The 22289-nt window shown below is 40.4% G+C and overlaps 1 protein-coding gene across 1 annotated transcript in view; it reads left to right on the forward strand.

The window, feature by feature from the left end:
* Positions 1-22289, forward strand: part of LOC132139978 (uncharacterized) — a 65894-nt gene that overhangs the window by 34287 nt on the left and 9318 nt on the right. Inside the window, exons 6-15 of the mRNA XM_059548724.1 lie at positions 7141-7233; positions 14434-14484; positions 14696-14809; positions 16060-16200; positions 16473-16550; positions 16885-16983; positions 18690-18776; positions 19300-19401; positions 19487-19585; positions 19731-19765. Coding sequence (XP_059404707.1) covers positions 7141-7233; positions 14434-14484; positions 14696-14809; positions 16060-16200; positions 16473-16550; positions 16885-16983; positions 18690-18776; positions 19300-19401; positions 19487-19585; positions 19731-19765 — 899 coding nt within the window. The remainder of the gene's footprint in view (positions 1-7140; positions 7234-14433; positions 14485-14695; positions 14810-16059; positions 16201-16472; positions 16551-16884; positions 16984-18689; positions 18777-19299; positions 19402-19486; positions 19586-19730; positions 19766-22289) is intronic.

Here is a 22289-nt window from a genome sequence, read left to right on the forward strand (position 1 = left end):
GTCGTTGGGTTGGCTAGAGTCGTTGGGTTGGTTAGACCAAGATGGCGGCGCGAACACATCGCGAGGCTCAGCGTCTCTCCAGTTTTTGCAATTTTGCAGTATTATTCCTGCTCATCTCGGGTCTGTTCGTACTGAACAGCTTTGCTTTAACATCATACACCCGACAGGAGCTTTTGGATATCGGTGAGGACTTCTCCAACAGTTTTATCACCAATCTTCGACTCATCCCTGAGATCGCTAGAACACCCGAGGCTATGCAGTCTACCCAGCCGGGCGGAAGTGCTCACAGGCGGCGTCGAGATCGTAAACAAAGGCGGGGGAAGCGCGGAGGTCTAAGAGTCAAGCTAAAGCTAACACCGCTCCGGCTCTCTTTACCCAGCATTTTCCTCGCTAATGTGCGGTCACTGGTGAACAAAATGGATGAGTTACGACTTCGCATCACCCACAGTAAGAGACTTTTGGACTGCAATGTCATAGTTTTCACAGAAACATGGCTACACAGTGACGTACCCAATAATGCTATTGAGCTAGCCGGACGCTACACGTTCCGGGCAGATAGAACGGCAGATGACTCCGGCAAGACAAGAGGTGGTGGATTGTGCATTTATGTCAACAAAGCTTGGTGTACGAACACTGTCATTGTTGGAAGACACTGCTCAGCTAACCTAGAGTTTCTCATGGTTAAATGTAAACCTTTTTATCTGCCACGGGAGTTCACTTCCATCATAATAACCGCAGTCTATATTCCACCGGATGCTAATGCCAAGCTTGCTTTGAACAAACTTCATGAAGCCATTAGTAAACAACAGACTGCTCACCCGGAGGCTGCTTTTATTGTCGCGGGTGATTTTAATCACTGCAAATTAAAAACAGTGCTCCCCAAATTTCACCAGCATGTTTCCTGCCACACCAGAGGAGACAAAACTTTGGATCATGTATACACAAACATAAATGGAGCTTACATCGCGACCCCCCTCCCCCACCTCGGACAGTCTGATCACCTTTCTTTGTTTCTCACCCCTAAGTACTCACCCCTCATCAACCATGTGAAGCCATCAGTGAGGACCATCAAAGTGTGGCCAACTGGAGCAGACTCTTTACTTCAAGACAGGTTTCAACACACTGACTGGAGTATGTTTGCTTCTCAGGCTGCCTGTGGCTCTCACACGGACATTGATATCTACACCTCCTCTGTATTGGATCACATCAACTCCACCATTGAAAGTGTTACAACAGAAAAACAGATAACAACATACCCTAATCAGAAGCCATGGATGAACAAGGAGGTGCGACCTCTGCTGAAAGCCCGCAACACTGCCTTCAGGTCAGATGATGCTCAGGCCTATAGTAAATCCAGGGCTGACCTAAAAAGGGGCATCAAAAAGGCCAAGTACTGCTACAAGCTGAAGGTAGAGGAACACTTTTCCAACTCTGATCCCCGACGCATGTGGCAGGGCATCCAGATCATCAGTGACTACAAGTCAAGCAACTCCACTCCAACGGTCACAGACGTCTCCTTTCTTAACGAGCTAAATGACTTTTATGCTCGCTTCAACAGCGACAGCAAGGAGATGGCCACCAAAATTACACCCTCAGCAGACCACCAACCTCTCAAACTCACCCCCGCAGATATCCACACTGCACTGGGCCGGATCAACGCACGCAAGGCTGCTGGCCCGGATGGCATTTCTGGACGTGTGCTTAGGGCATGTGCAGAGCAGCTTGCATGGGTCTTCACAGACATTTTCAACCTGTCCCTCACCCAAGCAACTGTGCCAACATGTTTTAAGTCCACATCCATTGTGCCCGTACCAAAACACTCCTCCCCAACGTGCCTGAATGACTATCGCCCCGCAGCACTTACACCCATCATTATGAAGTGCTTCGAGCGACTGGTCCTAGCAAACCTCAAAGACTGCCTCCCACCCACACTGGACCCACACCAATTTTCCTACCGCAGAAATAGGAGCACAGAGGATGCAGTATGCACAGTGCTGCACTCTGCACTCACACACCTGGACCATAACAACACGTATTTTAGGATGTTGAATGTTGACTTCAGTTCAGCATTTAACACCGTCATTCCCTCCAAGCTGACCACAAAACTTGGACACCTGGACATTAACACCTCCCTCGGCAACTGGATTATGGACTTTCTGACCAACAGGCCTCAGCATGTTCGGTCAGGTCACACCCACTCCACCACCATCACACTTAACACTGGTGTACCACAGGGCTGTGTGCTGAGCCCATTCCTCTACTCCCTTTACACCCACGACTGCAAGCCTGTGCATGGATCCAACTCCATCATTAAGTTTGCAGACGACAACACGGTGATTGGCCTCATCACAGACAACGATGAGACTGCCTACAAGGAAGAGGTACAGCACCTGGCCACATTGTGCACTGACAATAATCTGCTCCTTAATACCAATAAGACTAAGGAGCTCATTGTGGACTTAAGGAAGAAGAAAGGAAGCACGCATGACCCCATCCACATTAACGGGATGGTTGTTGAACGTGTCTCCAGCTTCAAGTTCCTGGGAACCACCATCTCGGAGGAACTGTCCTGGGCCACAAACACCTCCAGCCTGGTCAAGAAGGCTCACCAGCACCTTTTCTTCCTCAGGAAACTGAAAAAGAACAAGCTGTCTTCATCCATCCTGGTGAACTTCTACCGGTGTGCGATTGAGAGCATCCTGACCAGTTGCATCACAGTCTTGTACGGGAACTGCTCAGTGGCTGACCGCAAGGCACTGCAGAGGGTGGTGAAAACTGCCCAACGCATCACAGGGACACCACTTCCTGCTCTTGAGGACATCCAGAGGAAACGCTGTCTACGTCGAGCTCGCAGCATTCTCAAGGACTCCTCTCACCCTGACCATGGACTGTTTAACCTCCTGCCCTTCCGGGAGGCGCTTCAGGATCCTCCGGACAGGGACCACAAGATTCAGGAACAGCTTTTTCCCTAAAGCTGTCTCCTTGCTGAACTCTGCCCTCTGACACCCCTCAACACCCCCCACACCACACACACAGACACCTCCCCCTATTCAACACTGACTGATTATTTATTTATTCACAACAAGCAAAAAACAGTAACTTGTTATTACTTGCACTACTGTCTGTTCATCCAGGAACACTGTATAATCCATTTGCACACTGAAATATTTTCTATGCACTTTACTGTCCATTGCAATAATGTAATTATGTTCGTATGTTCATAGTTCTGCCTATAGTGTACATACACTTTTACATAATCCATCTGTATAGTATGTTCATAGTACACCTATCTGTATATCATGCTAATAGTATTTAAAATCTGTAAATTATGTCCATAATACTTATCTGTATAGTTATTGTACATATTATAGACCTTGTATATTCTGTACTTACTGCTTATTGCACTTCTGGTTAGATGCTAACTGCATTTCGTTGCCTTGTACCTACATGTGCAGTGACAATAAAGTTGAATCTAATCTAATCTAATCTAGAGGTGTCATGAGCCATGTTTTGAGACCATAATGTCACCTACAACATAGTTCACATAGTTTATTGCATTTGCGGATGGTGCTTTGATACGTACATGGGTACAGTCTTTTGCACTGATGGTATTAGGTATGCCACTGATCTCATTGAACCCCCTCTTAACTACCATCTGGTGTGCCATGTCATAAGAAAATTTTACATAAATTGGCATAAGACCTACAATAGCTTTTACCACCGTGTGAATTCCAAGGCTTATAGAGGCTTGGGAAATTCAAGCTCGGTCCCCAATTTCTCTTTGAAATGTTCCCGTAGCAAGTAATCCGATAGTAAAAAGAACTTGGAGATAAGGTGGTATAGGGTGAGAGCTGTATATAGGCTTAGGTGTGATTCCAGTGATATGCATAAATCAATAAGGACCTCTCTGGGCAACCTAAAGTGACTGAACAGCCATTTGTCACTCTCAGCAAACATATCTGTGCACTCTCTGAAGACACGCTCTCTCCTTAGAGCACACGCCACAATGTCTTCAAGCAGTACCAAGTGTGCCAATGCTTCCAAACACAAGATAAGACACATTAATCACCTTTTATATAAGGATCAGGTGATAGTGCATGGATCTCTAATTATACTTTATTATCAATTTTAATGTCTAGTTACTTTTCATCCACCCTGTAAATAACATATCTAATTATATGTAGGGTTCTTAACACATGCTTATAAGGCCCTGGTCGTTTTTTATGATTATTGCGTAAATGTGGTATAAGTTGTTCTTGAATTTTCCATACATTTAGAATACATTTTAGTATGAAAGTTTTTGATAAATTATTTTCATGATTAATTCATGAAAACGTCCATACCCACATTTCAGGCAAAAATTTGTGTCAACACATATTTAGTGAATGAGACCCACTGAATGTAAGTCACACTACAAAATAGCACACAACCTTGTGCATTTGAAGTTCATTTCCATTTTAAATATTCAAAGGATGTTACAGAATGTTGTTCTCATTGTTTTTCACCCAACATTATGAGGACAAAAGTATACAAAGAATACATAATTTTTTTTGTGCTAACCTTTTGAAAACATTATTAAATATTAGGTTATGTTGAATGAAAATTATATTAACGTAACAAATCAATATTTATTTTCTAAATATTTATTGTCTCTGAGTGATCCGTAACAGATGACCGGACCAGCACCGAGAGACACAAGCATGAGCCTCACGGATCCCTTCCAAGAATTAGTAGATGCACTCCGCCGTACACTAATGTCAGTACCTGCATCACCACCACCAGCGAGCACTTCCACGGATCCCATCATCCCTCCTTCACCTGCCGTGCACGCCAGTCCCATGGCTGGTCAGCGCCCTACTCTGGTTCGGCGGAGGAATGCAGCGGATTCTTGCTTCAGTGTTCACTGGTCCTGGAGATGCAACCGCTCTCATACCCAACGGATCGAGCTAAGGTAGCTTTCATTATCTCCCAGTTACAAGGCAAGGCTTTACAATGGGACACCGGCGTGGAATAGGACACGTCGCACTCCTCTCATCCACGCCACCCATACATCACTTGGCACTGGTCACCCGGGGGTCAATGAAACCCTCTCGTTGCTACGGGAACGCTTCTGGTGGCCCAACATGGCCTCGGATGTCAGAAGGTACGTGAGTGGATGTAACAGCTGCGCCATGTCCAAGAGTCCTCGCCATCTACCATCTGGCAAACTCCATCATCTGCCCGTCCCCAACCGCCCGTGGTCACACCTGGGAGTGGATTTCATGACCGACCTTCCTCCCTCTGATAATAACACATATATTCTGATTGTTGTGGATAGATTTTCTAAAGCATGTCGTCTTCTTCCTCTGAAGGGTCTCCCCACTGCCATGGAAACGGCAGAACTGATGTTTAACCATGTCTTCAGGTACTTCGGCATTCCAGAGGACATAGTGTCGGATCGGGGCCCCCAATTCATCTCCCGGGTATGGAAAGCATTTCACTCCCTCCTAGGTGTGGCCATCAGCCTGTCCTCCGGCTACCACCCGCAGTCCAACGGGCAGACGGAAAGGAAGGTCCAGGAGATCGGACGCTTCCTCCGTACCTTCTGTCACGGCCACCAGAACTCCTGGAACCAATTCCTGGGGTGGGCCGAGTACGCACAGAACTCCCTCCGTCAACCCACCGCCGGACTCACACCCTTCCAGTGCGTACTCGGCTACCAGCCACCCCTGTTTCCCTGGTCTGGAGAGCCCTCTGACGTTCCCGCGGTCGACTATTGGTTCCGGGAGAGCGAGAGGGTCTGGGACGCGGCCCATCACCAACTACAACGGGCGCTCCGTAGACGCAGGACGGCAGCCGACCTTCGCCGTTCCGAGGCTCCCCAGTACCAACCCGGTCAGAAGGTCTGGCTGTCTACCCGGGACATCCGCCTGCGTCTACCCTGCCGCAAGCTTAGTCCCAGATTCATTGGCCCGTTCACTATCACTCAGCAGATCAATCCGGTCACCTACAAACTGCAACTTCCTCCCGAGTACCGGAATCACCCCACATTCCATGTCTCACTCCTGAAACCTCACCATCCTTTTGTTCTTCCCTCCACAGAACCTGGCGAGACGGAAGCCCCCCCTCCTCTCCTCCTAGATGACGGCGCAGCCTACTCGGTCAGGGACATCCTGGACTCCCGGCGGCGTGGTGGGCAGCTGGAGTACCTAGTGGACTGGGAAGGATACGGTCCAGAGGAATGCTCCTGGGTCCCACGCAACGACATCTTGGACCCCTCCTTGCTGGATACCTTCCACTCAAGACACCCCAACCGACCAGCTCCCAGGGGTAGAGGACGCCCACCACGACGTCGGGGTCCCCGGCCCTCAGGAGCAGGCCCTGGGGAGGGGGGTACTGTCACAAACACGCCAGGTTCCACCTCCACACAATCACGACGCACACCCTCACCTGAATACTAATCATCACCACCTGATCCGCATCACCTATCATCCACCACAGCACCACAAAAGCCACACACACGCACCCAGTCATTGTCCGGTCACGTTCGCGACAAGATCATTCCTGCGCTAACTATTAGGACTAACTCCTCTTTACCTTCTCTCCAAGGATTACCTCCAAGATCCTCCTAAAAACCCCACGGTGCGTGTGTGTGGTCCCCTCCTTCCCGGCACGGATCCCAACACCCATCCACTCCTCACTTCCCGCTCCTCTGCTTGTGTCCATTCAATAAATAACATCTTTCATCTGTTACTCCTCTGTCTCTGAGTGATCCGTAACATTTATGTGGCATGTAGCCATGTAATAAGAAGGATAATGTACATCCAGTCAGTTTTTAATCGCAAAATATCACCACTCATGGTGATACAAGACCACCCTATTGGTGCCCTTGAGCAAGGCACCGAACTCCAAACTGCTCCCTGGGCGCCGTAGCATATATGGCTGCCCACTGCTCCAGGTGTGTGTTCACGGTGTGTGTGTGTGTGTTCACTGCAGTGTGTGTGCACTTTGGATGGGTTAAAAGCAGGGCACGAATTCTGAGTATGGGTCATTTTATCACTTATTCTGCGATAACAAACAGTGGGATGTACATTGTCTCTTACTTGAGAACATTCCTTGATGTTTCAAACATCATTTATTCATTCATTTATTTTTTTGCAGGATTTCTGTACGAGACCGTCTCTTGCTGTGCTCTATATATCCAGAGGCCTCTGATGTTGATTTATGTTGCACCATATTTAGAACACATGTCAGGTTTGGATTTTTAATTTCAGATTTCAATCTTCAGCAATTAATTTAACAATTTAAATGAGTGATTTTATGCTATTTGTATAAATGAATATTTAAAATGTGGATTTCTTAAATAATTGATGTGTTGTAATACATGGCAGAGGCTATTTACACAAGTGAAAATCACAATAGATATTTTATATTCAAAAATAGCATTATTTTGGATTAAATATAAATAGTAGTAAGATCCTATTTGCTATGCTATTTATACTCTTTTGTGCAAAGAGAGACTCTTCGTTCTTTTAATAGCATAACTATTTGGTGTTTTAAACTGCGCAGATGTGTGAGAGAGAGCCTATGGAATCACCAATAATCAAAAAATATACTTAAAACATACTGACTGATTTAACTACTGTTAAATATAAAAATACTGAAAAAAAAATACTCAACTGTGATATCATGCGTCCTGTGACAAATCTGCCGCATCTACGCACTGAGGTAATCAGTCTAAATGTTCTGCAAAACCAGTCAACGGTGAAAATCAATAGTAGATTTATTTTAAAGTCCAACAGTTTAACACTAATATTGGACATAATCGAACATGCTAAATATAAAGTATTCAAAACAGGTAAGTTCATATATTTGGAGTAAAGTTTTGAAAAAGTAAAAAGTAAAGTTGAACTGCTGCATCAGTCATACTGCGCTCCTGACCGTGCGCCTCATGATGAGACCGACACACCACTTCAGAAACAAGAAAGAGATGCATTCAAACATAACTGTGGCATTTAACTCAGTTAATGAAGGCTCGTTTAAAATATTGCACATATATAGGCCATTCAGATTACTTGTTAAAGTGCAATGAAATACCTTATATCTGCAGACAATGTACGTCTGTTTGTGGATGGAGACTTTGTAACGGCCGAAACTATGTATTTTGCATGCATCACATTATAGTGCGGAGTGCATGAAAAGAATAACAAGGCAGCAGAGTGAACTTATCATCCATAATGGCTCTCACATAGTCCTTCTACGTCATCACCACATAGTGTGTGTTATAAGTTTAGTGATCAGTCTTTAAGAGAAGGACTACGTGAGAACCACTATGGATGAGAAGTTTTCTCTGCCGCCTTGTTATTATTTTGTCTTTACTTTATTTGTAATTCCAAGAAAGAGATAATCTCTTATGTATGAGAAGAGCGCATTGCCGTGTTCCAGCCATTAAATGTGTGGGACACCAACTCGTCATTGTATTATGCATAAGGTTGTATTATATCAGAGAAATCAAATCTCATGAAAGAGCTTCCACGATGTCAGTTATCCTCTGTAAACATGACTGTAACAGTATTTAATAGACAACACGTGGAGCGAGCATGAGAGAGCGGATTCTGCATGGAATGCCAAGACATTCATACGATATCATATTTAATTTCATTCATACCAAAGCATTGCAAATAAAACGTCTGGTTTTCTGGAATGTAAAGAAAGGAAGGGGAGAGTGGGGACAGTCCTGAGGTTAAGAAATTCACTGTCATGGGGCTGGCGAGATGTGAGATCCCCATGTGCAAGCTTTTATTGAACAAAGATGTGGTCATAACAGGCATGGGTCAAACAATGGCAAACAGGTATTCAGACAATATTCAGATAGGGTAATCTAAAAATAAGACTCAAAAACCAGGTAAACAATCCAAGGACAAAACACGAAGGCAAGACAGGGCAGGAAACGAGACAACATGGGCTAAACAATACTCTGCAGTTTGAAAGTGATCTGAGTGAGTGTTATATAGTTAATGTGTGATTGGTTTCAGCTGTGTGTTATCAGTGCATTCAGCTGTATATCAGTGCAATGGATGGTGGTGAGTGAACGGAAGTTCCTAGACCAGATTCTTGACATTCATGCTGGGCGATCCTGTGAAGCATGAAGCCAGGGGAACATCAGTATAATTCTATAATTTAACTGATTCGATTATCAGTTTATGCATTAAACAGTCATGGTGTCCTGCTGTGTCTGTCACTGGAACCTTACCAGATACAACGTTTTGTTGTTCATTTAAACATTATCGATGTTCCTTTTATCCTTGTTCTGGAGGCCTGAAGCTTGCTAGCTAAATTACTCTCTTCCTGTGAAACATGAAGCGGGTCATCAGGGGACAATCAACTATTTGCTGGCATGGTTCTAAACAAATGGTTTTGATTGGATTACGTTACTCATATTTCGTATTCAGTTACATTTGCAGCAGTTTGAGAGAGAAGGTCAGCTACTCGTCCGCGGAATGCGTATCTGACTATAATATCATATAGCCAGGGTTCTAAATTAACACCCGCCAACCCGCCAGATGCGGGTTAAAATTCATTTTGGCGGGTGTTAATTAAAACTTACTAGCCAGTTTGGCTGGTGATCCATGGCATGAGGCTCTTTTCTCGGTCATTTATCCCCTGGCAGCACTTCCTACATGTCCCATGAACACTGTGCTGTAATGCTACGTGATGACGTTTCATATGCACATTGGCTGCACGCAGTTTGCAGTTAAACCAGCACGAAAAAACATGGAAACGAATAGAGCGTCCATCAGAAAACACAAGGAAGAAGAACGAATGGAGCCAGAGCAGGGAACATAGATTGAAAGAGGAGGGAGTTAGATATTAAAGAAAAAATTTAAGATTAAACTAAATGCGGCGGTGGTTGGGACAGATTTCTGGGGGCGAAAAGAGGAACGAGGCAGGGGATGAGGATATTACGGAGCCCCGCACGTCACCTGTAGGAGAAAAAACAATCTATCCGTGGCGACGGTTTTGCAATCCGTCCCCTCAGTTTATAAACCGTACTCACAAATTCATAAACTGTTCCCTCGGTTTAACAAACCGTGCCCACGAATTTCCAATCCGTGCGTTCAGATTTTGTAAACTGTACCCTCGGTTTTTTAATCTGTACCCACAAATTCATAATCTGCGCGCAGCCGCGCACGCTTTCGCAATCCATTCCCATCGATTTGTAAACCGTACTCACAGATTCATGCAGCAAGCTCCTACGTGTTAACATACAGTTTTAATGAAGATTATTATGTGGAATGGGTCTACAGCAAAGTGTCTTAAGTGATTCTCTATCAAGTGTAGTACGAGGTGGAATACAAAGATTTAATAAGAAAGATGTGCATCAAAATCTTGTTAAATTTGTGATAATCTTATAATAGTACTTGATTATTATTGTACAATAAACCTGCCATTGTGACTGACTCTGGAGTAATTATTTTTCCTCTTTTGTAAGTTGTTTTGGATAAAAGATTCTTATGCATAACCTGTATAATAATATATAATAATGATAAAAATAAAAAGAAAGTTATTTGTATAATTTTAATTTGTAGGCTAAATAAATGATTACAAGACAGTAAAATGTTTGTCATAAAATAATTCATGAATTGCTTTATTTCTAAATAACCTTTGACAGTTTTGGAAATGCTTGTATACAATTCTTTCATAACATGAAGACTTATTTTTGTGATTTTATTATACTAAGCTCCATCCAACCCAACCCACCTAGATGCATGCTTCACTGTTAATGTTATTATTAAATAATTAGGCCAAAAATAACATTTCATTCAGTTACAGAGAAAAGGAATGAAAACATAACCGGCATATTATTTGTTTTGTATTGCTTTTTACCCTTATTTTCTTCTTCTTTTTAGCGTTTATTTTTTTGGCCATAAAACACAGGCGACTGTGTCTTATCCTATTAGTGATTAATGTAAAATAAACGCTAAAAAGAAGACTATTTTGTGAATGCTGATCGTGGTCTCGTTGGATACTATGAAAAATAATGTTTAATAAACAGAAATGAATCTGCCGGTGGGGGCGGCGCCACAAATGCGTGTCAGTTTACAAATCCGTGGGAATGGATTGCGAAAGCGTGCGCACGGATTATGAATTCGTGAGTACGGATTCAAAAACCGAGGGTACGGTTTACAAAATCTGAGCGCACGGATTGGGAATTCGTGGGCACGGTTTGTTAATCCGTGGACACAATTTGTTAAACCGAGGGAACAGTTTATGAATTCGTGAGTACGGTTTATAAACTGAGGGGACGGATTGCAAAACCGTCGCCACGGATTGATTTTTTTCTCCTACAGGTGACGTGCGGGGCTCCGTATTACGGACAGAGAAACAAAGAAAAGAAAATGTAATGCCAAATGGCTGACGGGTCATGAATGGCTTGTGTTTGATCACAAGAATTAAAGTCTTAATGCTTTGTAAGGATTGCCGCATGTAAGTTACGCGAAAGAAAAAACAAAACAAGCAATTTCGTGGTGGGAACTAATAATTTTAAATTTGAGTCAGTGTATATTTTGTTGTAGCCTATGCATTGTACTTTATATGTGTTTTTCATGCCAACAATGTTAATAAAATGATCAAATGCATTCAGTGGCACTCATAATTTGTTATTTTTACCGGAAAAAAATGGCTAGTGGAAATTCTGATTGGCTGGTAACTTTAGAAAGTTACCAGCCACATTGGCTGGTGATCAAAAAAGTTAATTTAGAACCCTGCATATAGCCTAAAACACACTCTCACACGTTTATAATTTTAACGTTTTGAGAGGAGTAAAATTTACATATGTGGTTTCATCAACCAGATGCCTTTACACTTGTTTAGTTTCATCTGTAATAAATCACAGACCATCTCCTGAAGTGGTGTGAGCAATTGGATTTATATCCATCTCGAATGCGTTTCGGAGGGCTATAACACCTGGGGCCCATTCTTCGTACGTCGCTTATTACATCCGAGATCAAATGACACATCCAAGATGATATCGTCATGCTAATCATGATTCGGCTAATTGGGTTCTTCAAACACACCTGTTGTGTATGATTAGTATCGCTGGATTGAGTTATCTGAGATAATTGCGCGTTCATGTGTTGGCTTAAAAGGGGATATGTATCGATACTCGAAACCACGATCAGCAGTGCAGCGATTGGCTGGTGGCAAGAGGGCAATGTAATGACGTCATATAATTTAAAACAACACCTGACGAAAAACTTGACAAATTTCTGGACTTTTATAAGGAAACAGCCAAGCAAACAAAACTACATAAATGTTATAATAGATACATGAAACAGATAATAGATGCATGTTTTTATTTTATTAGAATTATTTTCATGATTCCCAATTATTTATATTCGCAATTTATAATAGTTGTACAGTCTTTACATTTTTATTTCAATGTAGAAATTATCTATTCATTTTTAGTGATGTGTCGTTCGTGAACGAATCGTTCTTTTTGAACGAATCTTTTAGGTGAACGAATCGTTCTCGTTCACGTAATCCACTGACTCGTACTTCTCGTTCAGTGAAGTTCCTCCCTTCACAGCAGCGCGGCGCTATAAGCAGCGCATGCGCAGCTCAGTGAACCGGGTAACAACCATTTCATCCTGTCAAAGAATTACTCAACCTCGAGCCAATAGCCTTCGAGTATGAGATGTGACAGAGTATGTGATTTGTTGAATGTAGTGAACGCATACGCCCTTAATGAACGAGTTTCATATGAGTCTGAACTAGATCTGGAGATCTTATCGTTCGTGAACGAAATGACTGAACTGGTACCCATGTCGTTCGTGAATGAGTTGAATGAGCTGATACATGTCGTTTGTGAATGAAATGACTGAACTGATACACATGTCGTTCGTGAATGAGTTGAATGAGCTGATACATGTCATTCGTGAACGAAATGACTGAACTGATACACATGTCGTTCGTGAATGAGTTGAATGAGCTGATACATGTCATTCGTGAATGAAATGAACTGGCACATAGCTTATCTCGTTCGTGAACGAAATGAATGAGAGTAAACCGGGTTAGTCTGCCATTTAGCATGTCAATCTTGCAAAAAAGCAAAGCGCAGTTAAGTACTGTACTGTGCACATACGCTTGTTTTGATATTTAGCAACTCCGCGTTTAATTCCCGATTTATGAATGTGAATATATAATATACAAACTGTCTGACCAAACAACTAAAATGCTAATTAGGCAAGAAAACCTTGTGCTTTGTTCATCTGAAAAACTTAATTAGACTTTATATATTGAATGTGATTATACACACATTTTAATAAAGCCAGATCAGTTTTTGTAACAAGTGAATACGTTCGTTGACTTAAGACATAACACATAATACACTTTTTTTGCCATCTGCTGGCTTATTTTGTGTAATACGAAGAAATGGTCACTGAACGAATCAGTGAACGATTCTGAACGAATCATTTTGGTGAACGAACTGAAAATGAACGAATCTCTAAAAAGAATCATAATTTCCACCACTATTCATTTTATTTTATATTTGGACAGATTTGTTACGTGACAGCATTAATGAAAGTTTCTTAAGGGTCAATATCATGTTATCTGCATCTCCTGCGCTCCATCAAGCCACTCTTATAATAGCAGTCATCACTCAAAATAATGCACGACTCTATTATCTGTATAGCATGTGTGTAAGACTCTAATACAATTATGAAGTAATAATTTTATGAAAAATAAATATTTCAGTGAGTAAAACTGTCTGTGTCTATAGTAGGCTGTTATGGACTACACAGCATTTTTATATTATTTTTAAATAATTTTTAAATGATTATTATTTATTATTTTAAATTATTGTCCCTGGATCAGTACGATACACTTGTAATAAAGTAGCAGTGGTAGCAGACATATTTTGAGTATCAGTTCTGGTTGAAAAGAAGCAATCTAATTCTGTTTACATGAAATAAGTCTGCTCCCGAGCAGGTTTAAGCTTACGGACCTGTTGCTATGACAGCAGCTCCGGGATGAGCTTCGAAGAACTAAATGATCCAAGATCACAACAAATCGTCAACATTCAAATCCAGCTAACTGAGTTAGTGACGTACGAAGAACGGGCCCCTGGTCTTGTCACGATCGGATAGCTATCCAATCAGAAAAACACATGAAGTGACCAGGTGTAAACAGTCCCATAGATATCTACAATACCGAACATAGAACAGACTAGAACTTAAGTAGCGAGGCACATGAGGATATTTAATGAGACACAGGTGAATCAAAGTGGAGACAGAAACTAGGTCAAACAAGTAGACTAAGACCATAACATAACACAAACTGTGACAGGGTGAGTATAAATAGCCTCTGCCAACAAGGTGGCCTATTTGCACTTGGTTTAAATTGACACTGATACAGAGAATTTAAGCTACCCCAAATCATTTTTGTTTGCAGATTTAGCTCTTCAATCTGAATATTTCCTGGAAATAGTCGTTTATTCTTCAGGTTGGTAAATCTAAATGCTATAACACATGATGTCATGTTTATCATGCTGTCATTCATGCACAAAAAAAGTTTCAATAATCTGCAGCAAACAAAAATTACATGTACCCGGTATTACTACTTTATTTTCACTTGAAAGTCATGATTTAGTATAATTCTTCATGTGTTTAGTGTTGAATTTCTCAACCTAAGTTGTTCATTAATTTTCCTTCAGTTCTTTTCAGCAAAGCCTTGGGATCAATGGTGCATTATAATGTCTCTGATAGAGTCATAATGGTCATTATATTTGGATTCATGATTATGCTCTGTGTCATCTACTTCATTTACTGTAAGTCTTTCCATTAGTATGTAAAGACAGCATTTTCAGCTTATCAATAATTGATTATATTAGTGATGCACCAATATATTGGCCAATAATTGGTAGAATTGTTATAGGCTGATAAAAGCAAATATTCACACTAGTTTAAAAACAGCAGTGTATCAGGGCCAATATATTCTGTCAATCAAAGGAGGGCAGGAAATGCATTGAATTTATTAAGGCCCTGTCCACATGAACGCTGTTATTTTTTTAAATTGCAGCTTTTTCTACATGGTTTGGCCATTTGTCCACACGCAAACACGGGGCCAGGTTAAAGATTTTCAAAAACTCTGTTTGCAGTGTATTCACGTAAACATTGAAACCAGAGTTTTTGGCTTGTGACGTTGGAGCATGCACTGTTATCTCCACCTACTGGAAACATTTTCACACTACTGATTGGCCAACATGGCTTTACGGTTGAGGTTATATCGCTCCCTAGTGGTTTGGCATGCTCTTGCATCAGAGCATGCGTTTGCATTTTAATGTGGACAGTTAAAAAACAGAAGACGGAAAAACTCTGTTTATAAAAATACCTGTTGACGTGTGGACATGGTCTTAGAAACCTCACCAGTTTAAGGTTTAATATTAATAGTAATTTTATGAATTAATAACTGCCAGAAAGAAGTAATTTTATCTTCAGAATTTAATGTCAGTTAATATTAAATTAATATGAATAATATTAATGTGTTTATGTGTTTAGAACTGATACCAGTTACTCTGAAACAATTTGTCACAAAAGTTTATTTGCATTTCTTATAAAGTTTTTTTTATTAATTATTACTATAAAAAAACACACCAAACTATAGGTATTGTTATTGTTATCAGCAGATATCACTCTGAATAATCAGGTATTGGTATCAGTGGAGAAATTTGAATTGGTGCATCTCTAATATATGTATACTCACACACATTATAATTTTTGTACTACCTTTTAATCTTGTTAGGTGTTCAGAAGAATATTATACAAATGGGAATAACTCCATCTCATACTTTAAAAATCACTAGATTGTGAAGCAGTAGTTCAGTACAATTATGTGTGAAGTATCAATTCTCCAATTAATACTATCAAAAATTAATATATTCTGATGGAATCGGATAAATACTCCCATTCCAGCATGTCTGCAACTTTTAATAATGCTAATTATTTTAACCCCTTAATTTAATGTGGAACTGAAGTTTTGAATTTGAATTTATTTATTTATTTTTTTAACTTTTTGTAGTGTTGACTGAAAAGTCGTGCCATGGAGAGATATCAGAATGTATATGGGTTAAATCAACAGCTGTTGCTGCATTCATCACTTTTATTCTACCTTCATTACACGTCACCCTCCTGTACATTGCTTTTGGAGCTGCCAGAGGAGGTTAGTAAACCTTTATCAAATCTATGACATTTCTGAATTTACAATATTGAGAGAGAAAGAAAAATAAAACATAGATCACATTTTTTGAGAACAAAAAGCACAATGAGAATTAGCCTCACAGTAACAAAATCTGATTTATTATAAGATATTTTATTAAGTAGCAAAAGGTTAAAGAGAGATGAAAAATAATGGTTTTAATGTGATTACAATGACATTACAATGTCCTTTTTTGTCAGAAATCTTACTTGAACATTGTTAATTTTTGTTTTTAGGGTTTCTTGTTGCCATAATTTTCCCAATAACCTTTTTTATGTCATTCTTCTGTTTGGTTGATGTAAACAAGGGGAAATGTAAGTATGTTAACTCATCTGTATATAGTTCTATGTGATACTGAGAAAATTCACTTTCAGCTTAAAAGAGACATTTCATCCAAAAATGAAAATTGGCTAACTGTCTTTAAAACTTTAAATTTAAAAAACTGTTTCCATACATTTGGAATTTCAATTGTCAGAGTTTATGGGTCAATTCACTGACTGAATCAGAACTTTTTTACTTTAACTTATTTTTTGTTCTATTTTATATCTGATATCTTTTCCTTGATTGTCTTCATGTTTGTTGTTTTTGACTTCACTCTTCAAGAGTTTTAAATGGTTTGTTGACTAAAAACATTAATATCTTTTTCAGGTTCAGTTTTACTCCGTAAAACTGTATGGATAACCTTCACATTTATGATGATGGTAGTAGTTATTTATTTCTGCATTGAAACAATGAAATTTGAAAAAGGTATAGACCCAGTTTATATTATAATATTGGAAAGTAAAGTAGGGAAAATATTTATTTGATACCCTGCTGATTTTGTAAGTTTGCCCTATTACAAAGAAATGAAGGGTTTTTATGGTAGGTTTATTTTAATGGATAGAGACAGAATACCAACCAAAATAATCCAGAAAAAAAACACATTATATATAAGGTTAGAAATTGATTTGCATTTCAGTGAGTGAAATAAGTATTTGATCCCTAAGCAAAACATGACTAACTTCTTGGTGCAGAAACCTTTGCTGGCAAGCTTAGAGGTAAGAAGTGTCTTGTTGGTTGGTCAGCAGGTTTGCACACATCTGAGGAGGAATTTTAATCCATTCTTCATTACAGATCCTCTCTTAATCCTTAAGGCCACTTGGCTGTCGTTTGGCAACTAAAAGTTTCAGGATTGAGGTCTGGAGACTGGCTAGGCGTCTCCAAGACCTTAATGTGCTTCTTCTTGAGCCACTCCTTTGCTGCTTTGGCGGTATGTTTCGGTAATTGTCATGCAGGAAGACCCATCCATGACCCATCTTCAGTGTTCTGGCTGAGGGATGGAGGTCCTCTTCAAAGATTCTACAGTAGATGTCTCCATCCATTTGCCCCTTAAATGTGGTGAAGTCGTCCTGTACCCTTAGCAGAAAAGCCCCCCCAAAGCATGTGTCCACCTCCGTGCTTGACTGTAAGGATAGTGTTCTTGGGGTCATAGTCAGCATTTCTCTTACTTCAAACACGGTGAGTCTAGTTAATGCCAAAATGCTCAACTGACCACAGCATTTACTCCCAAGCTTTCGATAAATTTAGATGTTCTTTGGCAAACTTTAAATGGTCCTGTACATGTAGCTTCATACATGTACATGTATTGTGGGCGTTGCAGGATTTCCAGTATTGTTAATATGTTGTTTCAAGGATGTTACAAGTTTTGCTTGGTAACTCTGGTACCAACTGCCTTAAGATCATTAACAAAGCTCCTCCTGTGTAGTTCAGGGCTGACCCTGACTTTTCTCATGATCATCCTTACCCCATGAGGCAAGATCTTGCATGGAGCTCCAGACCGAGGAGGATTGATGGTTGTTTTGTATTTCTTCCATTTCCGAATAATCGCACCAACAGTTGTCTCATTCTCACCAAGCTTCTTGCTGATGGTCTTGAAGCCTATTCAAGCCTTGTGCAGATCTACAAACTTGTCTCTGACATCCATTGACAGCTCTTTGGTCTTGCCCATGGTGGTGGGAGAGATTGGAAAGGAAGATACAGATTGTGTGGACAGGTGTCTTATACACCTAGCCATCTGACATTAGGAGTAACTTCTTAAAGTTACAGAACTAATCTGTTTTCCACATGGGTACATAACAAATCTTTTGGAGCCAAAATTCTTGCTGTTTGTTAGGGGATTAAATATTTATTTCTGTCTCTGAAATGCATATCAATGTCTAACCTTTACATAATTAGTTTTTTTTGTTTTTTTTGGTTGGTATTCTATCTCTATCCATTAAAATAAACCTATCATAAAAGTGACAGAACCTTCATTACTTTGTAAGTGGGCAAACTTACAAAATCAGCAGGGTATCAATATTTTATAATATTTAATAAATATTTCCCCCACTGTATAATAACTTCATTTTATATCTCTGACTGATAAAAAGGTTAATCTTTCAATACATTTCTTTAATATATATTTCTGTTCACAGATGTTTTTGCAGGATGGATCTGTATGACTGTATTTCAGCAAGCGCTGTGGATGATTGCAATATATAATCATAGTAATGAAAATCTAGGTACTGTATAAATTATCTACATAAAATAACTTTGCAATTTGTTCATTTTCAATTTCAGTGTCTTGTTTTAAAAATAACTTGTATGATTGTTATGGCTCACTTTAAAGATCAAAGCGGCCCAAGTTTCAGCTTTAAAAATGTGGCTTAAATACCCAAAGAAAATATCAAATTTGATGAATACAGTACAGAATATAAAACTATCACAAATATACAAATGGCAGATGTGAAGTATTTGGAAGTGAAGCATTCATTTTGACAGATCTTTAGTTAGAAAAGAGTGCAGTGAGTAAATGAAACTGAATTTACAATTGCAATTGCATTTTTTCTGCATATTGGTTAATTTCCAAAGAGTAAGGGTAAATGTATACACCTGTTAAAACGACTGGTCTGCCTAATGAAAATCAATCAAAACTAATTGGACAAGCATCTGAGGATTTTTTTTTTTTTGCCACAAGACAGTGATAAATGTAACATCTGCATTTTAAACAAATAATGTAACAGATAAATTTACATGAATCTGCAGATCTAACCCTCACCTTTAAAAAGATTTTGTATGCATTGGGATCCATTGGTGTTGTTTTGCTGAATGCTGTTGCACTGATGACAGAAATGATGCTAAAAACAGGTGAGCAAGCACACCACTTGCATCAATTTGACGTTATTTAGCAAAACTGTCATAAAGATTGATTTGAATAATATTTTATCCTCAGTTAATGGTGAGCGTGCAGTTGGCGATTTGAGAATTGTTGTCTTCTCCTCTGAAAGCATCTTTACTCTTTCTCTGCTGATTTTGCTCATGTTTGGATGCTGTAAGTACATCAATGTTCAAGGCAGATATTTCTATCACACTGTATTTGTCTGAATTTGAAAGGCATTTTTCACATTAATTCTGTGCATCAGTTGTGGTTTATTTATTGATTGAACATCTTTTGTCTTGCTGCTCTTAACAAACAGGTATTTCAGACACGAAGTCTCTGAAGTGTTGTCAGGTTAGTGTCACTGCACTTAGATTTACTGGTAACACTTTACAATAAGGTCCCATTAATGTAAGTTAATGCTTTAACAGTTTAACAGAGAAGGGATAGAGGGGACTTCACATGGAGGACGATGAGCTGGACACAGACACAGGCAAAACAGTACAAGGTTGGATAGGGTTGCCAGGTTCTGCAACAAAACTAGCCCAGTGGCCAATCAAAACTAGCCTAATGGCCAATCAAATCCGGTCCCAAACTAGCCCAATGGCCAATCAAACTAGCCCAATGATACCAAACCTCAAAATATGCCACTCCCATATGTAAAATACATGTTTAACATCTCTTGTATGAATAGTCAACTGAAGATAGAGGCAGGTGGTTGCTCTCTGTGATCATTTCAAAATCACTAACCTTGGACCACTAAGTCATGTTTGCCAGGTTGATTTTTGCAACTCTTCTGAGCAGGTTCATGTAGAATGGGATCAATTAATTGAAAAGCTTGCATTGATTTGCATTTTTCAGCCGAAACATTTTATTCAACCTGTTTGCTTCTTGAATAATGGGCTGCAGGAACACCAAATATTTATTGACGGGATCACAATACATTTGATACAGCATCTACGCATTCCCGTCTTTATACTTGGCAAGCTGGAAGTGTAATTTCAATTTATCATATTGATCCAGCACTTTATTCATCCATGCACTGACAGACAGCCATCTAGTGTCTGAAAACTGAAGGATTTTTAGCAGTGCTTCTCCGACATTGATCTCTGTATGAACTTGATGGTAGTTTTTCTGACGAATGGGGCTATACGAAAAACCATGTGTATGTTTGTGAAATCTGATATTCAACATTTCTTGGCAAAACATGCATTGATGAGCACAGTTGAATTGAGTGACGCACATTTCACAAATAAGAACTGTCAAAATTTTGTGACAACTGAATTGTGCTGTGCACACATTTCATTGCATCCGTCAGTTGCAAGCCTGATGCATAGTTTAGGACATAGCTTGTTCTCTTGGAAAAAGTTTACATTTACATTTATTCATTTAGCTGGCGCTTTTATCCAAAGCGACTTACAATTGCTATATAGGTCGCACGCCTCTGGAGCAACTAGGGGTTAAGTGTCTTGCTCAGGGACACACTGGCGGTTCACAGTGGATTCGAACCCGGGTCTCCCACACCACAGGCATGCGTATTATCCACTGCGCTAACACCACCCCTTTAGCAATGCCTCTGTTATTGACGTTGCATCCCTTCCATCCAGATGAACAATCTCAGCAAATAATGAAACTAAATGAGCTGTTGATTTTGACTATAATACCTAATTTCTCATCGAAAAGTAAAGAATACAGTTCTTCTCTATTATCCTTTAGTAGTGCCTGCTGCGTGTCTGGCCAAATTATGTGCTTAATGAGGGCTGAACATTTAGTGCAGTGAAGTCTTAGATCCTTTTGAGCAATTTCTCTGACAAGTTATTAATTTATGATCTACCGTCAAAATGCTTGAATGTAAAAGCAATGTGTGCAGTTTTAGCTCCATCACTTTAAAAAAACTTGTCAGTTTGCATTGTAGTTGTTACACTGTCAAACAAAGTATGCCTTTTGATCATTTAAAAACATTCAACATTTAGCATTCAACCCCTGGGGGATGAATGACAGCGACAGAGCCGATGGCAGTGGAGCCCTAGGTGCAGATGGAGAGCAGATGGGACCAAACAACAAAGATGGTTTCAGAAATTGAGGCAAAGCCACAGCAACGAGTGTCCAATATGAAGCCAGGGAACCACAGGACTGAGGCTGAGCTAGTGGGACAGAGGACCAAGGCGCAGGCAAGACCAAAGATTTGTTCCAAAAGTGCAGACAGGATTACGAATGATCAAGGCAGATCCAAATGGATGAGGGAGTCCGGTGGAGCTCTAAGTATGGTAGTCGATAGTGAGGGAGGGAGGAGCCAAGGTGAAGCTGGAAGTGTGACATGCTAAGGTTGAGTACTGAGATCAGAGCCCGAGATCCTCTTGACCAGGGCTAAGGAACCAGCTGATTTTGGAAGAGGTATTGGGAGAGGGAGGTTGAGTGGGAACTCTAGATACACAGGGGGGCAGGACTAGTGGGTGCATAGGAAAAACTGAGCTGGGTGTGCATTAGTGGGTAAACAGGAAGTTCCAAACTGGGTGGAACCAGTGGGAACACAGCAAAATCTGAGCTTGTAAAGACCAATTGGGGAACAGAAAATTCAAAGCCAGGAAGGATCAGTGAGGACGGGAGAAAAAGGGAACTATCCTTATCCAAATAATTAAAATGTCTATTGAAGATCAACAGCAACTCACTCTCAGTGGTGGGAGTGTGTGCGGGGTCTTCCTCCATACACTTGTACTCCACAAGCAATTCCCTGGCAATGCAAGATGTTGGCGACTCACACACCTGTTCAGAAGTTTCTTGATGCTCCAGCTCCAGAAAGGATGATTGGCTCATTACATTTATTTGGCATTGGCTCAAACATTGGGGCAGGTGTTAGTTCTGGAATTTATCCATTTAG

This window comes from Carassius carassius, chromosome 1 (genome assembly GCF_963082965.1).
Source record: "Carassius carassius chromosome 1, fCarCar2.1, whole genome shotgun sequence".
Taxonomy (NCBI): Eukaryota; Metazoa; Chordata; class Actinopteri; order Cypriniformes; family Cyprinidae; genus Carassius; species Carassius carassius.